Here is a 21325-nt window from a genome sequence, read left to right on the forward strand (position 1 = left end):
AGAGGAATAGTAAAGATGAGTCTTTAAATAATACTGATTTAGACCCTGAAGATCTTCATTTCTCTGTAAAGTCAAATCTTTCATTTATTCCTTATGTTATTCCTTTGGGGAATATAATTAAGGAAATAAATGAACATAGTATTAATATTCCCATGAGAAAAGCTGATTTTTACATTGAGGACTTCAAGTCCCATGATCCCCAAACTACTGGGACGAAGAAGAGGGCAGTAGAGGCACGAAACTGCAAAGTGCCGCTTATTAGTGGAAAAGATCCACACCGGAGGGAGACTGGGAGGCTTAAAAGGCCCCCTCAGGTGGAGGCCAGGAGGAAGGGGAACGTGAAGAGCAGCAGTAGGAGGTGGAGTAGTTGTGAACTTGCTACGTTGCAGCAGAAGCAGAATCTGGAGGAGAAAGGAGATGTCGGGACCACTGTCGGCATGTTGCCAGTCCTGAGAGGGGCTTTTCCTCTAGAAGCCTTAATTGCAGAGGTCACGCAGCGAGAAGTGTCAGAGTTGGACGCTTTCCCACTGGAGACCGGAATCCCAGAGGTTGCACAGCAGGAAGTGTACATTTAAAAAGCTTTCAACAGAGTAAGGCTGTCTCTGGTTGTAGGCTAGCACCAGAGAGCCACTGGAGCAGAGAGAGCTCCTTCTTCGATTAGCGCAGGCCGTGGCAGAACAAAGGAAGCAGGTTGCCGGACTGCGAGAAGCAGCAGAAGCAGAGGACCTGGAGGCAGCAAGGCGAATAGACGTGCACGCCAGACCTGCTGAGTTCACTAAGAGATGGTGACTTTGGAGTGCTCCGTAACCTCTTGCTTGCCAAGTCTGTGTCCCTTAACATTAGAAGCAATACAAGCAGAGTGAAATTCAAAAAGAAACATGTTTTTGAATACTGAACTGCTATAAAGCAGACAAATTATTATTTTGTAAATCAAGCTAACTTAAAAAGAAGCAAGTGGAATAATAAGAACGTAATAACCAGACGTAAGGGTGTGATTATATGTATGTGGGTCAGATTGAAGGCCAGCAACAAGAGGGGGCAATCATTCGAGAAACGAATGCAAACAACTATTTCTAAAGCCAAAAGAGAACTATAAGACAAGTTAAAAAGAACAACCATTGTGAAAGCCAAGAGGGGGCCAATGAGAATCTAAATGTTTGTAAAATCTATTGCCCATATTTGAAGAAGCTCATAAGAGGAACTGGCTTAAACCCAGATTGCAAAAGCCAAAGAAGAGTCCGAGGGAGACAGCATCATTGTCAATATTTGGTTAATGCAGAAGTGCAGAAATTAGTGGCAGGAGGGCTGCCCTTCTAGTAGAAGATATTCAGAAGGAATGGAGCATAACCTGCAGAGTGTGTGGCAATCACAAGTGTGTAACAAACAGCACCAGTATGTTTCACGTTTTTTCCAGAAGCAATACTTGAATTTGAAGTTGTGGAGAGGAAGTGGGGAAACAAGAGTGGACAGAAGGCTTCCCTTCTGGTAGAAGGAGTGGATCATAACCTACAGAGTGTCTGGCAATCACAACTGTTTAACAAATAGCACAAGTGTGATTCTTGTTTTCCCTGAAGAAATTCTTAAACTTGATGTTGTGGAGCAAGAGACATTGCTAATTTGTTGGAAGCTAACCTTTACCACTGAAGAACTTGTAGTTAGTAGTTTATTCTGGCATGGCACCAGGCACCAGTACACCAGGTGTCAGGTCCAAACTTGAATCTTCCTGCAGGAGTGATGCTGGGCCCACCAGACCCCCTAAGTCTGCCTGCCCAACAGTCCTTCAACTAATAAAACTACCAAGCTGGCAAACCCAAGGGGAAAGGGGAATAGAGGAGAAAATAACAAAAGACAGATCTTCACTGGCTGGCACTGTAGTTCTCTGGAGCTGGAAATACACCTCAGTGTCTGTGAGATCTAGGAGACAAATATATATCTATATATTGATTATTAATATATCTATATATTAATAATCAATCCACTCTAGCTAAGTTTACTAAAATGTTATCACTCTCCTTGTAGTACCTGTAGCCTATGATTTATTGCTGATAGGCTTATTCAGTTAGTAGCTGAGCTGAAGTCTGGAAATCTTAACTCAATGTTTCCTCCTTCTTCTACTGTGATAATATTTTTCATAAATGAACTTCTTAAAATACTTATTCTCGTATTTATTGTATATGGAAAGTCTGTTACTTGAATTATAGTCTTTATAAACTTGCAATAAATTACGATGTCAAAAAATGTAACCTCCTTAAAAGATCGGCATTGCTGTAAAGAGTTCCACTAGCCGTTTACTTCCTGAAAAACGAATGTCAGCCGACACGACGCTTCTCTACTCAATTGTCCTTAGAAACGATGCCTTCAGAACAAAAAAAATGTCACAACGCTTATCGTGCTCAATATAATAGTCCTGCAAAATGAGCACTTCCTGAAACGACATCACAACGCTTACACACGCTTTAAACGTTCGTAAGGTTCCTTATTCTAACCTCAGAGCCGCGCGTGGTGTAATACTCAAACCGAAAAATAACGCTCCCGAAAGAAGTGCGAGCAAGAAAAAACAAACATGCGTGTAATACACGAAGAGTTACACGCGCCTGGTTAGTAAATATTAAACGCTTTCAGAAGCAGAACGGAAGCGTAACAATAAAAGTTCAAAATAGTAACACTGAATCTTATTTTCCTCAAAAAAGAATAAATATTAGCATTTGATTTCCACACAGTCTTTTTCGAAAGTAATTCGAACTGAAAATCCTTGACATTAGACTTTGTAGAATTAATAAAACTTAGCTAGCTTCATCTGTACGACTTCTTCATCTTCTTGGATAAACTTCACTTCAGCTTGGAATTAGTAGTAATTGGATATTCTAAAATCTTCTTGAAATACTAGAATTAACTATACTTAAATATATTCTTTGCTAGAGCTAACTAAACTGCGACCTGTCTCAAAGGATACTAAAATGAAAGGCAGTTGAAAACTCGGAGCAACATTCTAAATGACCTAATAACTATTTAAACCAATCAGTGCTGCAGAAAAAACTCTCCATCTTGCTTTGGGGAGTCAAGTGATTCCTGAATGTACATTAAGGAATATTTATACTAGTTCAATTGTCAATCCAAACATAACCCAAACATCACACTTCTAAGTAACCTACATTCAAAAGGTTTTTTTTGATGCTAATGATGAATTCTTAATTAAGTAATGTAAATGTGTAAGTCTATTTAATTTACCTTGGAATAGTAATGGTATGTCTTTTAAGGTTATGAACCCTTGAAACTCTAGAAATGTACCATGGAATCCTGACACCAGGTCAGAGGTCTCTGTAGCACTTTATTCTGTTCTGGCAGGAGAGTACACCAGAGCACAGAACATTGTAGGCCTGGCAGGTGAGTGGAAGATGATGAAGTACTGTGATTTGGTGGTGAAAGTCGTAAAGAAGAAGTGGTAGAACCACTGAGATGTTTTTGTCAAATACTAAAGAATCATCCTGACATTGCTGAATTGAGTGTTGTGTAAACTGCTGCAGAATTATCTAACCTTGTCAGAGCAAGTGCTTCTGTTGCAGAATAATCCTGACAAATTTAGGAAGTGCTCTTGGTCTATAAGAAGAAGATTGTTTTGAGCTCTTTGGGTCACAGAAAGAGGAAAGAGGAAACACCTTGTTGAACAATTCTGAAGTATTGGAACTTTTGTTGCCAAGTTGGAATCTAAAGAACTCCATTGGAACTTTGTTACAGGACTGGATTTCCTTATTCTTACGTTGAACAGAATCCTGCTTGATTCTGGGGAAGCAGAATTCACCCACAGTATAAGGAGGCCCAGATATTATGATGCAAACTTAACTGTTCTAATTGTTGGTTTTGACCTGCTATACATTACTGTGTTGAGTTCTTATATTGACAAGTGTGAGGGACAGAAACCTTTTGTTACAGTTATTCCCTTAGTTTATTTTAGGCAGGGAAATCCTTGTCAGGGTAGGGATAGTGAGAAATGGAGCCAACCTTTTGAATTAATAAACTGGCATCTTTTGAAAAATCTTCACAAAGTTGTCCGCCGCACAATTATGACCCCTCACAGCTGGCTGTAGAGGATGATGTAAGGGCACTGGATATAGAATCTGGTGCAGAAGTGCTGGATGTAGGGGATGGTTTAAGAGCACTGACTGTGGAGTGCATTGTAGGAAAACTGGCAATAGGTGTAGATGCATTTGCTGAGGATGATTTATGAGGCTAGCTGTCAAGTATGGTATAGGTGCTCTGTAGGGGGGTTGTGTAGGACAATTGACTGTGTGGTATGATGTAACAGACCTGGCTGTGGCGAGTCACACAGATGCTGTTTCTGTGGGGGGGGGGGCGGTGTTCAGGAGGGGGATGTCTGTGGTATTTGTGTTATTGCGGAGACTGTGCAGCAGAGGTTGAGTAACACTGTCTTCTAGGGATAGTGTACAAACACTGGTTGTGGGAAATCTTGTGGGTGTTCTGTCTGTGGGGGTAGTGTAGAAGATCTAGTGTTGATGGGAGGCATAGGACCTCTGACAACTAGGGACGGTGTAGAGCAAGAATTGTTTTAGGGATTTTAAGTAATGGCACAACGCACAACAACATTTCAGTCAATCTTTTATTAGAATTCACAAGGTAAACTCTTGGAATAGATGTACATCCATGAGTATTAGGGAATAGTTCTAGAAATGACAAGAGGCACTCACTGGCTAAGGAACTGGTGTGGTCCCAAGTGGTGGTCATTGTCCATGCTGACCTAGCACACTATGCTACTGTGCTCATAGAGTGTGAAACATATGATATATAGAGTATGGTGAATGAGTGCTTGAATGTAGGGAATACTCACAGAATTGGCTGTAGAGAATGGTATATCTGCTTGCCATGAAGAATGATGTGAGTGTGCTTAACAGTTGGACAGGGTGAAGGAATGCTAGCTATGTTTGATGTTCTATTAGCTAATGCCATAGAGGCTGGTTTAGGTGCTCTAGCTTTGTGAAATGTTGTGGCAGAGCTATCTGTTGGGTATTGGGTAAAGGCAGATGGTCTGGCAATGCTGACTGTGAATGCCCTTTGAAGGTTGCCACTGAATACATCTTCACTCACTGATTTGTGTCCTTTTTTGCAGGATATGTTGAGGGGCAGAAGCCAAAGTCCCCGGCACATGTCTAACTCTAAGGCCAAGGATGTATATAGAGAATACGCCTTGGGTGACTCTTCAAAGCAAACAATCACCAAAGAAGATGGTCTTTGGTCCCAAGAAATGGAGCACGTTAGTGTAAGAGACAAAGACCATCCATGAAATGGGCATGGCTAAGTGCGGTGGACATCCATGAAGACATGTCAGATGTGATTTGTGCTGGGTTATGGAAAGGATGCAGATGGTAGCGCCAATGACTGTGAAAGATTGTTTGGGCGTTAAAGTTGTGGGGTGTGGTGTAGAAGTAACATCCAAGGGATGTTTTGGATGTTCAAGCTCTAGTGTACTGTGTAAGAGCGCTTTCTGCAGGGGATAATGAGGAATGCTCTCTGTGGGCTAAGATCCTGGAAGGCTAGATGTAGGGGGAGATGCAAGAATATTTACTTTACCTAGAGAATGGAGACATAATGGCTGTTGGGGAGATGTGGGACACCTGATGTACAGGGCAATAATGCAAGATTGTTGGGACATTGAGAGAGTGCTGTCTATCAAGTATGATGTTGGGGTTTTGGCCTAGCCAAGTGTTGCAGTGATGTCTCTGGAGGATGATGAGGGGGGAGATGTGTGGTGGATGGATGATGTAGGGTACAGCTTTGGCAGGAATCAAGTAAGGGTGCAGTCATGGCTGTGCCCTACAATAAAATGTATGTGCAGAGCATCTACCCCTTTTTAGGCACCACTCACAAGATTCCGAACACATATCCTCATTTGTCTTAGGGCTTCAATTCTGAACACAACAACAAGCTTTATTTTGGCTAAAAAGCCATAAAAGCAGGTACAAACAATAACATTGGAATACAAAACATGTAACATCACCAGATAGAATTCATACATTTCACAACCATCACAAATTCACCAGGTGAATCGATTAAATAACAGGATTGCAACATATAAAAACACCGTGCTAATATATGTATTTTGTTTCTCCTTTTTCACCAAGCGCTCAATAAATAATGTGAGGTTGCAAACACCATGTCGGGGAGTGAGGAGTCCTTGCATAAGATTTCAGCATTGTGTAATGAAAGAGCATCATGATTCTTTAAACACGTGTGCAGGTTCCCCCTCCTTACACGGAAGTAACCTGGGCATAAAAATAGAAAATGCTGCACATCTTTAATTACAGTTGGACAAAAGGGGCAGCAGATATTTCATGTTGTGTACCAAACATTTGTTAAGGGCGCTTGAGGGGAGCATGCTAAATCTCGGGTTCATGCACAGGGCACGTGCCATTGGTATCTCAATATCCATCATATAGTTTTCACGTCCTGAGTTTTATGTAACAAAAAGCTACACCCCGCCGCCAACTTGAGGCAATTTGACAGTCGCAAAGAAGAAACGCTATCCAGAATGCTCTTAAAATAATTTCCTTGGTGTTACTGAACACATTCCTTGGTTCGGACCAAATGCAGTCCAGGTCCACACAGAACAATAAGTATCTAACGTGGGTGAGCCAAGGTAACAAAGTCACCCCTTCACAAGACATTAAATCTATAAGAGCCTCTCGGTAACACACTAGTTTATTCTTCTGCCCGATATCTGCCCAAAGTAACAGAGGTTTGATCCCCACTGCACTTAAAGTCTAAATCCACATAAATCATGCTATTAGGGGTACTCCTCAGAACCATTAAAAGCCTTTTCAAAAATAGATTTTCAGCAGTGGTCAACTTCCCCATTTTGCTGAGTCTGCTGCTGCCTGAGTATAGACATAGGTTTAGAGTTTAATTCCCAAATGGCAGCATTATTTGATGGGCCCAAGGCAAAGACTTCTTCTATATAAGGGAGAGCTTCTGCAAAAAAGCTGGACATGGTCAAATCATGGTCGAGCAAGTCCCACTGAAGGTGTCTCCCTGACTAGTCCCTGGGGGTCTGCCATATAGGTGGCCAGGACACTGACATCGCTATTAGATCCAGTTCCTGGGGGTGGACCAGTGAGGAAGGATCACCTGGATGGGGGGCCCTCGGGGAGTGTGAGTGGGACACCGACGGGTGAGACGCGGTATCCCCCTTTTTATGACACCTTTTCCCCAACCTCCAACGTAAGATACGCAAACACTCTACCCCCCATTCTTGAAGCAAACACTTTTCGCATATCACGAAGGACGACAGACTAACACCCAAGCAGTTTACCTGACATGTCCCACCACAAGGGTCAGGCAAAGACAGGCAATTGACCAGGATGACACATACCTGACGGCCCTTTCCCTTCACCACAGGGATAAAAGGTGGAGCACAAGAGCACAATATGAGCAAGGCAGACCACACGTCGAGAGAGCTAATGCAGCACAGCAGTTCAAGAGGAGGAGGAAGACGGCGCAAACCGAGAGGGCGACGAGGAGAGAAGCAACCTTGCCCTTTCCGTCCCAGACCCATGAAACTTCTGCGGAAGGAATGGTAAGACCGCGAACAGTGGCCAGCGTGTGTTGCAGCAGATGTCAATGCTACACAGTACTTTCCTCTGCTGATAACCAAGCCGGGGAGAGATGCTTGTCTCTGTGGTACCAACCTTGACTCCATAGAGAAGAAAAGCCAAGCGGTTCATTCCAGCTGTTGAGTCGAGGGGAGAGCCGATAAGAAACCGTGTTGAACTAAAAGTTGTAAACGGCTAATTGAACTGTGAACGTACAAAGAATCATTGATACAAATAGAGGGAAAACCAGCAACAGAGGGGTCTGGCACAACGTGGGTGCTCACTTCGGAAACTCTGGGTGATCACCCGATTGTTAAAACTACCATTACCAGAAGACTTTGGAAAAGGTGAGAAAGAGGGTCAAAGGCGAAGGTTTTTGTCCGACAGATGATTGTGAAGCTAAGGGTAATGAATCCCGCCTCGTAAAAACTGATGACAAAGATGGCAAGAGGTAACCCAAAGAATGGGTGCTGATAAACAGGGGGCAAAGTCTAATGTCCCGATATACAGTTTTCTGACAAGGGCGAACCCGGCAGAGGGATGTCCACGGTGAACTGTTTAAAAAGACATTAAGATTTGTGAAAGTCACTGAAGGAATTGTTTTGAGAAACATAAGTGAACCCGACTGAGGGAGACAAACAGTCAAGTGAGTGGGATCTGAGCGCGGAAGAGGGGGATCCAAGGGTATGAAGCCAACACCCGCTGACCCGTGAATGCAACAGAGAAAAGTGCATCAGAGAAAGTCTTTTGAATACATGCCAGAGGGAACCTGATATTCGAGAGAGGTCTGAGCCCGGAAGAGGGGAACCCAGGGGTGAAGAGCTGTCACCGAAGTACAACCAGAGAAGGACTTTAGAACCTTTGTTTGTTATTTTGGAATATGTCAGACTCTCTGGGGTAAGAAACCCAATTATCGAAGGTCTTCATATCATTGATATGTTGGTGGGTTTGAGCATGGAAGATGGAGATCCAGGGGTGAAAGGCATCGCCCAATGTAAATACAGAAAGGAACTTTTGTTTATTATTTTAAAATCCTTCAGGTCCTCGGAGGCCAGAGACTTTTTGTAGAAAAGAGACTTAACCACCAAAGGCCCCGATTGCTGACAGCAGAACTGTTGACTCGTGCTGGGAATGCTCAAGCGTGTGCTGTTCTCCAGAATCTTACCTTGTTCCATGCTTAAAACGTGGGGTAGGGAGACCCCAACTACTGCATACTGACATATTATTTGTGAACACTTCCTTGTTTCTTAGGAATCTTATCCCACACTTCTTTTGTATTTAGCGTGAGGATTGGCAATAGGTTTTCTTAGTATAGGCCCTTTTATTTGACAAAGACACCGCTAGGACTGCCTTATTATTGTTTGATGGTCAAAGCTTGCTCCCTATTTAGACTTAGGTTTTGAATAGGCATTTTTCCAACCTACCTATACAGTTTAATAAACACCCTTGAACTGTGATCACTTGTGTCTGTTTTAACTGTTGCCACCATGAGTACTAAAAACAAACCGCCTTCTATTATTAGAGCAATTTAACACGGCCAAATCATTTGGGACACTCTGCATCAATGTAGAACCAAAATGTCTAAGAACAATCATCAGTGGAAAACGATTGCTTTCCATTCAGCGGGGGATAGATAATGTTTTCACAGCCTCCCAATTAGGGAGATCCCAAAAAATATAGTCAATGTGTCTCTCGCCATAACCGAGCCAAAAGTACTTGCCGGTGGGACACCACATTGCCATTACATGCTCTAACCCCTATCCTTAACATAGCTGTAGCTGAATCAAGTGCATATTTGTTACGCCTGCCCACTTTTGGTGCAACTAGAATCTGGATGTTCCAAATGTCCTCTTCCTCTTCCAGGAATTCGGATAACTGAGGCTTTTGCAAATTGAAATCCCCTGCTATCAGCATCATCCCAGGATTGCATTGGATGATCGCCAATTTTGTAATGCTACTTCCAGGTCAGATAAAGTCTGCATAGCCTGTTTGCCATATAGTCGATTATACACATTAGCCAGAAAAAGAGGGTTACAGCCTTTATCGGCACACTCAAAGTAAATCCACATTGGAATTAGAATTAGAGAGAATGCCAACCTTAGAGTTCAACTCACTTCTTACCCAGATAGTTAAGCCCCCACTGGGCCGTCCACTCAACTCCTCAGGCTTACCCTCCAGGATTTCATAATTTACATAGCCTTCCAATTTATCATTGATACTAAAGCCCAAGTTTTCTGGAAACAGATAATATGCTTGCTGAAAAACCCAGCTCAATTAAGATCGTTCTCAAACCTGCCAAGGCCAGAAATATTGCAGGATGGCACTAGCAGTTCCCCCGTTACCCTATCCGGGCTCAACGATCGAACAGGGCAAACGGTGAAATGGTTGGCTCATTTTGGGACTTTCATACTCTACCTTTTATCAATGTGAGGAAGTGTGATGAAGTCAGGTGTGTGTAATGGTCAGTGATTGCCTGATCATTGTATTGGGACATGTCAGGTATACGGATCAGGTGTTAGTCAGTTTTCTCGCACAGTGAGCTGTCCATGAGAAAGTGTTTGTGTTGGGAAGGGGCAGAGGGATGGAGTCCCTATGTATACTACCTGGTAGGATGGGGTAAAGGTGTTACAGGGAAGGGGTTACAGTGTCTTGCCATCCAGTATCCCACCTCCACTCCCCGAGGACCCCACACCCAGGTGATCCTCCCACACTAATCCACCCCCAGGAACTGGATCAAAAAGCTGGATGAGAGATCCCCAGGGACTAGCGGGTGAGACACCTTCAGGTTTCTCACAACACCCCACCCTTTTCCTCGGATTTCAGCAACACTCTAAATTTGTTTGTGTGTGTGTGGCTTGGTCAAGCATTGCTCCTTATACAATTGCACACCAATTCACCAATCTGCACCATATTGTGCTTCGTTACATGTTAGGACCCTCTGGACATTACTGGCTACATGACATTTGGACACCTTACCCCTATTCCCGAATTCCAGCACAACTCTACATTTGTTTGTGTGTTTCTCACTTGGTTAAGCGTTGTTCCTTATACAATTCCACACTGTTTCACCAATCTACATCACAGTTTGCACAGTTTTGCATAGTTACCTGTTATTCCCTCTGGACATTATTGGCTACATAACATTTGGACACCCCATCTCTTCCCCTGGATTTCAGCACCTTCACACATGAGTCGTTTGCCTGAAATCAGCGAAACATCAATGTGGTCGTAGAAGGACCAGTCCACAACCCAAGAATGCACGGTTTCTGGGATATTTGCACTGCAACGCACCACAACTAACTGCACCACGCCAGGGTGAGGCAACAGGTGGGGAGAGAGCACAGTAGATCCCAGTATGCAGCAGCACACCAACTCTCACCTCCCTCCAACGTCTGCTCTGTGGTATGTCAGCTAGCCACACAAGCCCTTTCTCAGTGCAGTTTACTTCAGAGTGCAAAGCACATCAAGTGATAAGCGAATCGGAGCAGCAACCTATAGGATCATTGATTTTCAAGAATTGATGAGTGTTGTCATGTCTGTCCACAGAACCCGTTCAGCGAATGGGTACTTTTTGCTAGTAACCAATAGATCCATAATTAAATGAACAACATCACAATTTCCACAGAATCCTTAGCTCGCCAGGGAGCAAGGCACGCTCGATCAGGTCGAGGGGCAGCCTTAGTCCGTATCCCTCACCCCCCGGCCAAAAGTAGCAAAAGCAAATAAGTGATGGATAATGAGTGGGTGAGCAGATGAACACGTCAGCAGTACAAATGATTCAAACAGGTCCTGTGTCGGACATACGTCTGTCAATGTTCAAATGTTCAGAAGAGTTGGCGAAATTTGTTTACTACCTGCAGGATTGAAGCCGCCAGTCAAAACATCTACTTCAGCTAGGCCTGCAGTATTTAGATGTATAATTCAATGCCGTAGGTTTAAGTATAAAATCTGTAAATACTGCGAGTGCTATCGCTGTCACGGTGGGGGCAATAAAACCTCATTAAAAGCCAGCAACATCGGAGTACAACTCAACAAGTTCTTAATGAACAAAGGCCCTCACGCCTCAATGATCCTTCCTTCATTCGTTCATACGAGAGTACCACAGTGAGATCCGGTCACGCCGGGGGAGAACACTGGATACCAGGCAGGTCTGTGGAAGACCAAAACCCTTGGCTGCAAACACCCGCCCTTCTGCACACGGGCTTCACCACTGCGGAGTCACACAATTATAGTGGTGTTAGTTTCCAGTCAAACACGTAGCATGTGGCACCGGTCCTTCGACACCCTGCAGCTGCAAATATTTGTCGTTCCGCACACAGAATATTTACTGGACCTAGAGGATGGGGGCATAATGGCTGTGGGGGAGGTGTGGAACACCTGATGTATGGGACAATGATGCAAGATTGTTGGGAGAATGGGAGAATGCTGTCTGTCAGGGATGATGTTGGGGTATTGGCCTGGGCACCTGCTGCAGTGATGTCTCTGGAGGATGATGAGGGGGAGCTGTGTGCTGGATGAATGATGTTGGGTTTAGCTGTGGCAGGAATCAAGTAAGGGTACAGTCATGGCTGTGTCCTACAATAAAATGTATGTTCAGAGCATGTACCCCTCCCAAGATTCAGAACACATATCCTCATTTGTCTTAGGGCTTCAATTCTGCAAGTTGGTTTCAGGTTAATGTGCAGAATTCATTTATAGAGGTATATTAATTAGGGACTGTCAATATAACCAGACAGCTAAATACATTGGTTTACTTCGGCCCCGATAAACTGATAGACACAACTGCTCTTACTGTGCTTGTTTCCCTAAGTAGAAAAGGTTGGTCCATGCCATTCAGCCCATTGCAAGTGGCTAATCATGTAATGAAAGGGGCAGAGAGAGTACCCGTGGATTTGGGCTATTGAGATGAATGAATCCTAAAAAGGAGTCCTTCTGCAGACAAGGCTGCCATTTTCACCCTGAACTCGGGGGATGCAGAGCTGGAGTTTTCTAGTAGATCCCAGCAAACCCCCTTCACCTCTGTGACAACTATCAGTTTAGGGTCAGCCTTAAGAACGTAGCTGAGCTTTCTTTGCTGTGGCCTCTTCCATTGTCCCAGTTGCCTCATCATCAATGTGTCCTCATAAAAACCTTTCAAATGGATTGTGTCCTTTCACGTATTCCTCATCTTATGATAACTCCATATCCAGCTTTAGCTGCTTGAGAATTTCTTTTTCAGCAGGGGGCGCTTTGCATCGATGCCTGTCGACTCAATGTCCCTCGGGGGCCCCTGTCTCGGTGTCGATGTCATTGAAGGTATATAGCGCTTGCAGCGACTGTTGGATTCAGTTCCATTTTTCTGCGAGAGCTAACGCTTCAGATTATCAGCGTGCTTCGGTTCTTTGTCTAAAACCTTAATCGTTCGATAAAATGACATTGTCGTCGGCTTCATCTACTCCAAGATCGGGGTTCAGGAGGTGCCACGACTGAGGGGCAAAAATGTCCCTCACAGACCCCCATTGGGTGTGTCTGGTGCCTGGGATCCTCTCTCGTTATGTCGGAGTGTGGGTCTTGCCTATCGATGACACCAAAGGTACTGAAAGACCGTAAAAGCAAACTGGCTGCATTGTTGACTAAGGGGATTTATGTGACCTACATAAATCCCCTTAGACAACCCCATCAAATTGGCGATCCTTCGACAAGTCGGAAGAAAGCTAAAAGGTCCCGATCACGTAGTGGCTCTTACCACTCGTTATCTTCTTCACAGCGGTTGGAGAAAAGGCGCAACAGGTCGCCGTCTTCGTCAAGTTCCTCCCCAGAACGTGTCTTGTGGCCGTACAAATCGGCCTCACCGGTCGAGTGGGAGAAGTTCAGACTCTAGATGCTTGACGTATTCAAGAAAGCGGCCTCGACCCCCTCGAAGAAAGATAAGAGCCATGGCAGCGTTGATGAGCACAATAAAAAGGCAAAGGAGAAAACCTGTGTGCCTTCTGGCCTGGGTCTCAGGAGAAAACTCCTCAAGAACCCTTGGAGGTTGCCTCAAAGGGAAAGGCTCCATCGGAATCAACGACGCTGGAAGACTCCACGTCGAGTCATAAGAAACCTTCAACGCCACAACCGTCGAAGCCCTCAGCGTCAAAACAATTGGCCTCAAAACCCTCGGCGTCGAAAGCGTTGATGCCATTATCAACACCAACTCTAAAAATCTCGATGAACCTTGAGAAATATCCCTTTCCTCAGTTTATGAGGATAATGAGCCATCGTCAGATAAAGATCGTCCATTTGGATTGTAGTATGGGACACCCTGCAATCTGCAAGTGGCTTGGACACATCCTCAGAGATAGCTTTTGGCAGGCCAGACCCCTCGGACCATGTCGATGTTTCTTATAGACAACTCATGTCTAGAGTAATAGAATATCTGGAATGAAGTAGGCCTGCACCATTATTTCAGCAGGATGACCTAACCGATATTTTAGAGAAGGGACCCCAGGAGGACCCTATTTTACTATTTTACTATTCAATGTGGCTTTGCAAAAAAGAGTTACCGCCAACTGGGAGGCTCCTGAGTTCAGTCCAGAGATGGCAAGCGTTATGACACTTGGGCTAGAAAGGTTTTGTCTGTGGGCAGTATGGCCCTTAAGTCAGCAAATGCCACTTGTGCACTGGCCAAGTTCACTCTCACATTATGAGATTGTATAGCATGGCGGCTGAACACATCCCCGAGAGGGAAGAACGAGAAGGCTTTTTGAATATTGTGAAGGATGGGAACGATGCGATGTGCGAATCCCTCTATACTGGTCTCGGCTCTGCGGACACCATCAGCAGCGCTATGGCGGCTAGCACGATAATGCGCGGATTTGCCTGGTTAAGAAAATCGGGTTTTGCACCACATGTACAATCCAGACTTCTTAACATGCATTTCGACGGCACTCATTTATTTGGTAGCAAGGCTGTCGAGAGCGTCAAGAAGCTACAGACCTCCAAAGCATCAGCCAAATACCTTGACAGCAGGACTGTCGAATCAAAGAGGTCAGAAAAAATGTTCCTGTGGTGGATGGGGAAAATGTGCTAAGACCACCCATACAGGGGCTGCTTTACCCTCAGCCGCTGCATCAGCTGCCTTAAAACCTCTCTGATGCCTTACTCCACAAGACCCCGGTGGGAGGAAGACTCTCACAGCATCTGAAAGAATGGTGGGGTATTACTTCAGATGCATGGGCACTGGAAAACAGTAGCCCAGGGTTACTCCCTTCCCTTTCTAAAAAGGCCTCAGGACCATCCACCAGAGAACAGCTCTTTTAAAGTTCCAGATCTGTTCCTTATGCAGGAAATTTTAACCCTGCTATAGAAAGGTGCTACAGAGCCAGTATCTGTAGCGGAAAGGAATAAGGGTTGGTACTCCCCTTGCTTCCTAATCCCCAAAATGGACTGAGGATTGAGACCCATCTTGGACTTAAGGGACTTGAACAAGTTCCTCAGGTACGACAAGTTCAAGATGGTCACACTTTCTCAGATCCTTCAGTCCCTCCAGCTTCCCTCCAGCTTCTGGATTGTATGGTTTCATTGGACCTTCAGGATGCTTACTTTCATGTGCCAATCACAGAAAGTACCTGAGGTTCGCCGATCAATTTTGAGTTCTACCTTTTAGGCTGACCTGCGCCCGAGGGATTTCACCAAGTTGATGGCAGTAGTGGCAGCGAGTCTCAGAAGAGGGGGAATTCATGTCTACCCCTAACTAGACGATTGGCTAATCAGGGCTCACACTCCTGAGCAGGCCTTGCAACATCTCAGCATAAACTGCCACTCCCTCCACAGAGTAGGCTTCTCCCTCAACTTCATGAAGTCCCACATGAAACCATCTGAAAGGCTCTAATTCATCAGGGCTATCCTGGATGCATCCTTGGGAAAAGCTTTGCCACCCGATGTGAGGGCTCAAACATTCTGCAGATGGTCAACAGATTCCAAAATGCCCAGTCTTCCGGCCTTCAATTTTCTGAGGTTGCTTGGCCTCATGGCATCCTGCACAGAGGCTCACCTGAGAATGAGAATGAGATCCCTCCAATGGGCTCTCAGGACTGAATGGTCACAATTCTCAGGCAACATGTCAACCTCCTTCAAGTTCCAAGCAGAGTAGCACAGATCTACCAAGAAAACATTATGAAAGGAGAACCTTTTTGGCAACCTATGGCCAGAGATAATTGTAGTGACAGATGCCTCACTCACAGGGGTGGGGAGCTCACACCAACGATCTGACAATCATTGGTCGTTGGTCTCCGTCGGAGTCCAAAATACACATCAATCCTTTGGAGCTGAGGGCGAGCAGACTAGCGCTGAAGGCCTTTCTGCCCTCTGTATGGGGAAAGAATGTCTTGATAATGACGGACAACACAGTGGCTATGTACTACTTCAACAAGAGAGGAGGCGTAGGGTCACTACCACTTTGCGGAGGAGCAATGCAGCTCTGGTACTGAGCAATTGTAGAAGGAATCCCTCTATTAGAAGTTCACCTAGGTGGAGAGGAGAACACAATGGTAGACGCTCTGAGCAGGCAGAGCACAGTTTCCACGAGTGGGAACTAGCTCAGCAAGTCCTTCAAGAGATCTTCACCCTTTGGGGAACCCCTCAAGTGGAACTGTTTGTGACCTGTGTCAACTGGAAGTGCAAACTGTTCTGCTCCAGGGAATTTTCCCCAAGAGGAGCTCTACGCATTTCCTCCAGTCCCTGTCATTCCTCAAGTAATCAGGAGGCTGAGAAATTTCGGGAAACCCATGATCCTAATTGTTCCATATTGGGCCAGGAGGACGTGGTACCCGGACCTTCTGGACATGTCATACTGCCCTCCAATACGTCTGCCACAAAGGGTCAGGTTCTCCATCCAGAGGTCAAGACTCTCAACATTCATGTGTGGTTCTCGAGAGGTTGAGATATAAGGATTGGGACCCCCCCCCCCCCCGGACGACGTAATGGAGATTCTGCTTTTTGCCGAAGACCAGAAACAAAGTCCTTGAATCGCTGCCGTTTGAACAAATTCTGTAGCAGGTGCAGCTGGTGCAGGGGAAGGAACGTGGACCCTTTAACATGTAGCACACCTATGGTGTTATCCTTTCTTGTTACACCTGGCTAATCTGGGGCTCCAGGTTGGCACAATTAGAGGGTATATGGTGGTGCTATCTATTTTTAAGCGCTCATCTGAAGAGACCTCTTTCTAAAAGATTCGATTCATTATACAGTTCTTGAAAGGATTGACAAATGTCTTTCCTCCAGTCCCTTTCCAAGTCCCAGTTTGGGATCTCAACCTGGTGCTCAAATTCTTAATGTGTGCTCCATTTGAGCCTATCCACTCCTGTCCTTTAAGGTTGTTGACCTTAAAGACCATTCTTTTAGTGGCCCTTGCATCAGCCCATAGGCCTTGTCCTGCAAGCCTCCTTACACAGTCTTCTTTAAGGATAGAGTGGTCCTTAAGGTCAAACCTACATGTTTACCTAAAATTGTGTCTGATTTTCATCTAACTCAAAAGATCATTTTAGCTTCTTTCTTTCCCCACCTGATCCTGGAAAGGAAGAGGAGCGGCTACACAGGCTTCACCCAAAATGTGCACTTAGTTTCTTTATTTCCACAATGTCAAAACTGAGACAAGACAATCAACTTTTTATTGGATATACGGGCCATAATTTGGGTATGGCGGTTTCAAAACAAAGCTTATCTAGGTGGATAATCCTTGCAATTTCTGAATGCTACAGATTAGCTGAAAAAGATCCCCCTGAGGGGCTCAGGGCACATTCAACAAGGGGCATGGCTGCTTCCTCTGCCTTATAGAGGAGAGTCCCAATTAAGGATAGTTGTGCGCCAGCTATGTGGTCCTCAGTCCACACATTCAGCAAGCACTATAGTCTGGAAAGGTGTTTTTGGGAAGGCAGTGTTACACTCTGTACAAACAGGCCTGTAGGAACTCCCAAATTCTAATTTGAAAATTCAGACTCCCTCCTCCGGTAATACAAATACTGCTATGGAAGTCTATCATAAGATGAGGAATACGTTCGAAGAACAAGTTATTTACCGATGGTAACATTCTTTCGACTGGATGTTCCTCCCACGTATTCCTCAATGCCCCTCCCAGCCTACCCCGCAGTTGAATTTCTGTGTTATTACAGTTTACACTCTTTCATGGTGAGTAGCTGTCGGGCGTAGGATAAACCAACTCATGTAAAAATCGGAACTGAAGCCAACAGTCACTGCGCGCAATATAACCTTCGATGATGTCAATGCCGAGACGGAGGCCCTCGAGGGACATTGAGTCAACGGGCATCGACGTGCAGCGCCCCGTGCTGATTTTCTTTCCCTGGAGCAGCTGAAGCTGGATATAGAGATATCATAAAATGAGGAATACGTGGGAGGAACATCCAGTCGAAAGAACGTTACCATGGGTAAGTAACTTGTTCATCTGTCCTGAGTTGGACAATGGCAACCTGGACCCTCCTAAATTCCCTTTCCCATCAGGATCTTTAAATACTTGGAAGTTTACACTGCATGCTTTTTGAAAAGTTTAATTTAGGAACAGAGGTAAATCTGTCCAATTGTAGGCTATAATATTTGATTCTAAGCTAGGACTTTAGAGACCGTTCTGTGGATGCTTCATTCTTGCACCATTCTAGGTGCCAAAAACCATTTGGAGCATGGCCTGCTCCAAGAACCTGCAACTCCCTCAAGAAGCCTGCACCAAGCATTCCTTGCAGAAGGTGACTGAACCCTTATGTTCGAGAGCTGCAAACTGTGAGAAACCTGAAGGTGTCTCACCCACATGTCGCGGGGCATCTGTCATCCAGGTGGCCAGGACACGGCCATCGCTATTGGATCCAGTTCCTGGGGGTGGACCAATGAGGGAGGATCACATGGATGGGGGTCTTTGGGCAGTGGGAGTGGGACACTGATGGGTGAGACGCAATATCCCCCGTCTCTCAACACCTTTTCCCCATCCTACCACATAGAATATTATAAAACACTGCCCCGGTTGGCACAACATGAAAGACAATGGACTAACACCAGAGCTGTTTACCTGACATGTCCCAATGCAAGGGTCAGGCAAAGTCAGGCAATTTACCAGAATTCCACACACCTGACAGCCCTTTCCCTTCCCCAGAGGGATAAAAGGTGGAGCACGAGAGCACAGGTCGAGCAAGGCAGATCGCATGGCGTGAAGGCTAACTCAGCACGGCAGTTCAAGAGGAGGATAAAGACAGCACATACTGAGAGTTTGACAAGGAGAGAAGCGACCTTTCCCTTTCCGACCAAGGCCTTTGAAACCTCTGCAGAAGGAATCATAAGACTGCAAACAATAGCCAACATGTGTTGCAACAGATGTCAACAGTACACGAGACCCTCCACTGATTATCAAGCCAGGGAGAGACACTTGTTTCTGTGGTGCCAACCTTGGCTCCAAGAACAGAGACAGCCAAGTGCTTCATCACAGCCGGTGAGTCGAGGGGAGAGTTGATAAGAAACCGAGCTGTGTTGAACGAAAAGTAGCAAACAGCTAATTTCAACTGTGAAAGGCTTAAAGAGCTATTGATAGAAAAGGGGGAAAACCAGCAGCAGAGGAGTCTGGCACCACATGGGTGCTCATGTAGGAAACTCGAAACTACTGTAACTAGAAGGCCTTGGTAAAAGGCAAAAGGAGGTCAAAGTGGTTATACAGAGGTCTTGTAAAATCCTCTGTACACTCGAAAGTCTTTGACCGACAGACGATTGTGAAGATAAGGGAAATGAATCCTGCTTGGTGTAATTAGTGCATGAGCAGTGTGTTGCAAAGGTTAGCAAGAGCAAACCCAGTGGAGGGATGCTAACCAGATGGGACGAAACCTGAAGTCCCATGAACAGTGTGTTGACTGGATCCAAGTCCTAAAAAGGGAGATCCAAGGGTGAAAAGTCATCACCCACAGTTCATTCAAAAGTTGGCAAGCTTGAACCCGGCAGAGAGAAGCCGACAAAAAGGGGAGAAGCCTGAGGGCGTATTTAATAAGACATTAAGACTTGTGAATGCAGGAAGTATTGTAAGACCATGGGAAATGGATTTTCCCTCTTGGTATTAGGATCCAAGCCCGGCAGAGGGACATCCAGGGGGTGGAAAGTCATCACCCCAATGTTCATTTGGAAAGGGACTTCTTGTTTGTTTGTTTTGTTGAATACATCAGGCCCTCGAAGGCAAGAGACTTTTTAAGAAAAGAGACTTAACCATCGAAGAACGTGATAGCTAGTACGGAACAATCGGTTCGTGCTGGGAAAGCTCGAGCGTGTACTGTGCTCAAGAGATCCACCTTGTCCCGTGCTCAAAACGTGGGGAAGGTAGACCGCTGGAAATCACATCATGACTTGTTATTTGTGAACACTTCTTTCTTTATTGAAAACCCTATCCCACACTCTTTCTGTAATTAGTTGAAAGGATTTGGTAATAGTTCTTTTTTTTATTTTAGGCCTTTTTACTTTGACGTGACGCCACAAGGACCGCCTTATTTTTCATTTGATGGTCGGAGCTTGCTCCCATCTGAGATTTAGGTTTAGGTTAGGTGTTTTTCCACCCTGCATTTACAGTTTAATAAACACCCTTGAACTGTGATCACTTGTGTCTGTCTTTTCTGTTGCCAGCATGAGTTCTTTACAATGGACAGATCCTCAGCCTGTTTTAGTCTGGTGTGATACGCTATACAAATGCTGGCTGTAGGGGATTGTGTAGTAGTTCTTGCTGTGAGGCATTGGGTTGCACTGGCTTTGGGAAACATATTTGTGCTGGCTGTTGGGTGGGATCGAGGAATGTTGTCTGTAGGCATGGTGTAAGTGTGCATGCTTTGGGTGGATGATGTATGAGTCACAGATAGGGATACATACGGTCCCTCGGAGATGTGTATGGGCACAGTTTTATGGAGATGTTTTGGGAGTGCCAACTTTGGGGAGGTGATGTTGAGGGGTTACCTTAGAGTCATGACTCTGAATTTTGGTGTAGGAATACTGGCTGTGAAGGTTATGTGATGTTTGGGTGTGGGCAACTAACCAATGAATGATTTAAGGCCTTGTGTTTTTTAGGAGATGCTAAGGGGCAGAAGGCAGAGCCCACAACACAATTCTGAACCCAATGCCCAAGATTTAGACAGAAGGCAGCAGCTGCGCCACTCCTCAAAGCTTAAAGAGACTGAAAGAAGTGAAGGATTCTCCCAGGAAATAAAGAAAGAGAAGGTAAATTACTGTCTGAGAGCAGATTGAAAGGGTAATTCCATTGTAGCAGACACCATACTCGTTGATTTCATGTCCTACTATAGCCTTTTTCCAATTTAGACAGAATAGCTCTAGTTGTTGGCAGGGGCTTGCAGGGCTGCTGTCTGTGGAAGTTTTTACAAGAACACTAGCATATTTTCCACTCAGATTTCTGTTCCATATTTTGGACATATTGCAGAGACACTGGAAAGCTTACACCTATGTAGCAGTACAAGTGGAGACAAAGTAAGGTCCCTGAACAACAACTGTTTTTGATGTTTTCAGTTTTCTGGGTTTATGAGCCAATTCTTGCACTTTTAGAAATGGTTACATGGTTTCTGGACGGGAGGTCGTTTGGGCTAGCAACTGGAGTCTGTATGGATATTTAAAAACTTTGTCCAAAGGCCTTTCCCTAGATCAACATGCCCAAGATTTTGAAACTGAATATTGATTTAGCGACTAGTCAATTAAGTGATTATAGCACTGGTAGGATGTGGTCTTGT

The 21325-nt window shown here is 44.9% G+C and overlaps 1 protein-coding gene across 3 annotated transcripts in view; it reads left to right on the top strand.

Annotated features, from left to right (window-relative positions):
* The window catches only part of LOC138513728 (peptidyl-prolyl cis-trans isomerase G-like), a 400359-nt gene that overhangs the window by 285280 nt on the left and 93754 nt on the right, over nucleotides 1-21325 (top strand). For all 3 annotated transcript variants that reach the window (XM_069628805.1, XM_069628807.1, XM_069628806.1), the window contains 2 exons: nucleotides 5123-5272; nucleotides 20655-20804. In XM_069628805.1, the coding sequence (XP_069484906.1) occupies nucleotides 5123-5272; nucleotides 20655-20804 (300 nt within the window). The remainder of the gene's footprint in view (nucleotides 1-5122; nucleotides 5273-20654; nucleotides 20805-21325) is intronic.

The sequence above is a fragment of the Ambystoma mexicanum genome, chromosome 12 (assembly GCF_040938575.1).
Source record: "Ambystoma mexicanum isolate Mex_15411 chromosome 12, UKY_AmexF1_1, whole genome shotgun sequence".
In the NCBI taxonomy this organism is placed as follows: domain Eukaryota; kingdom Metazoa; phylum Chordata; class Amphibia; order Caudata; family Ambystomatidae; genus Ambystoma; species Ambystoma mexicanum.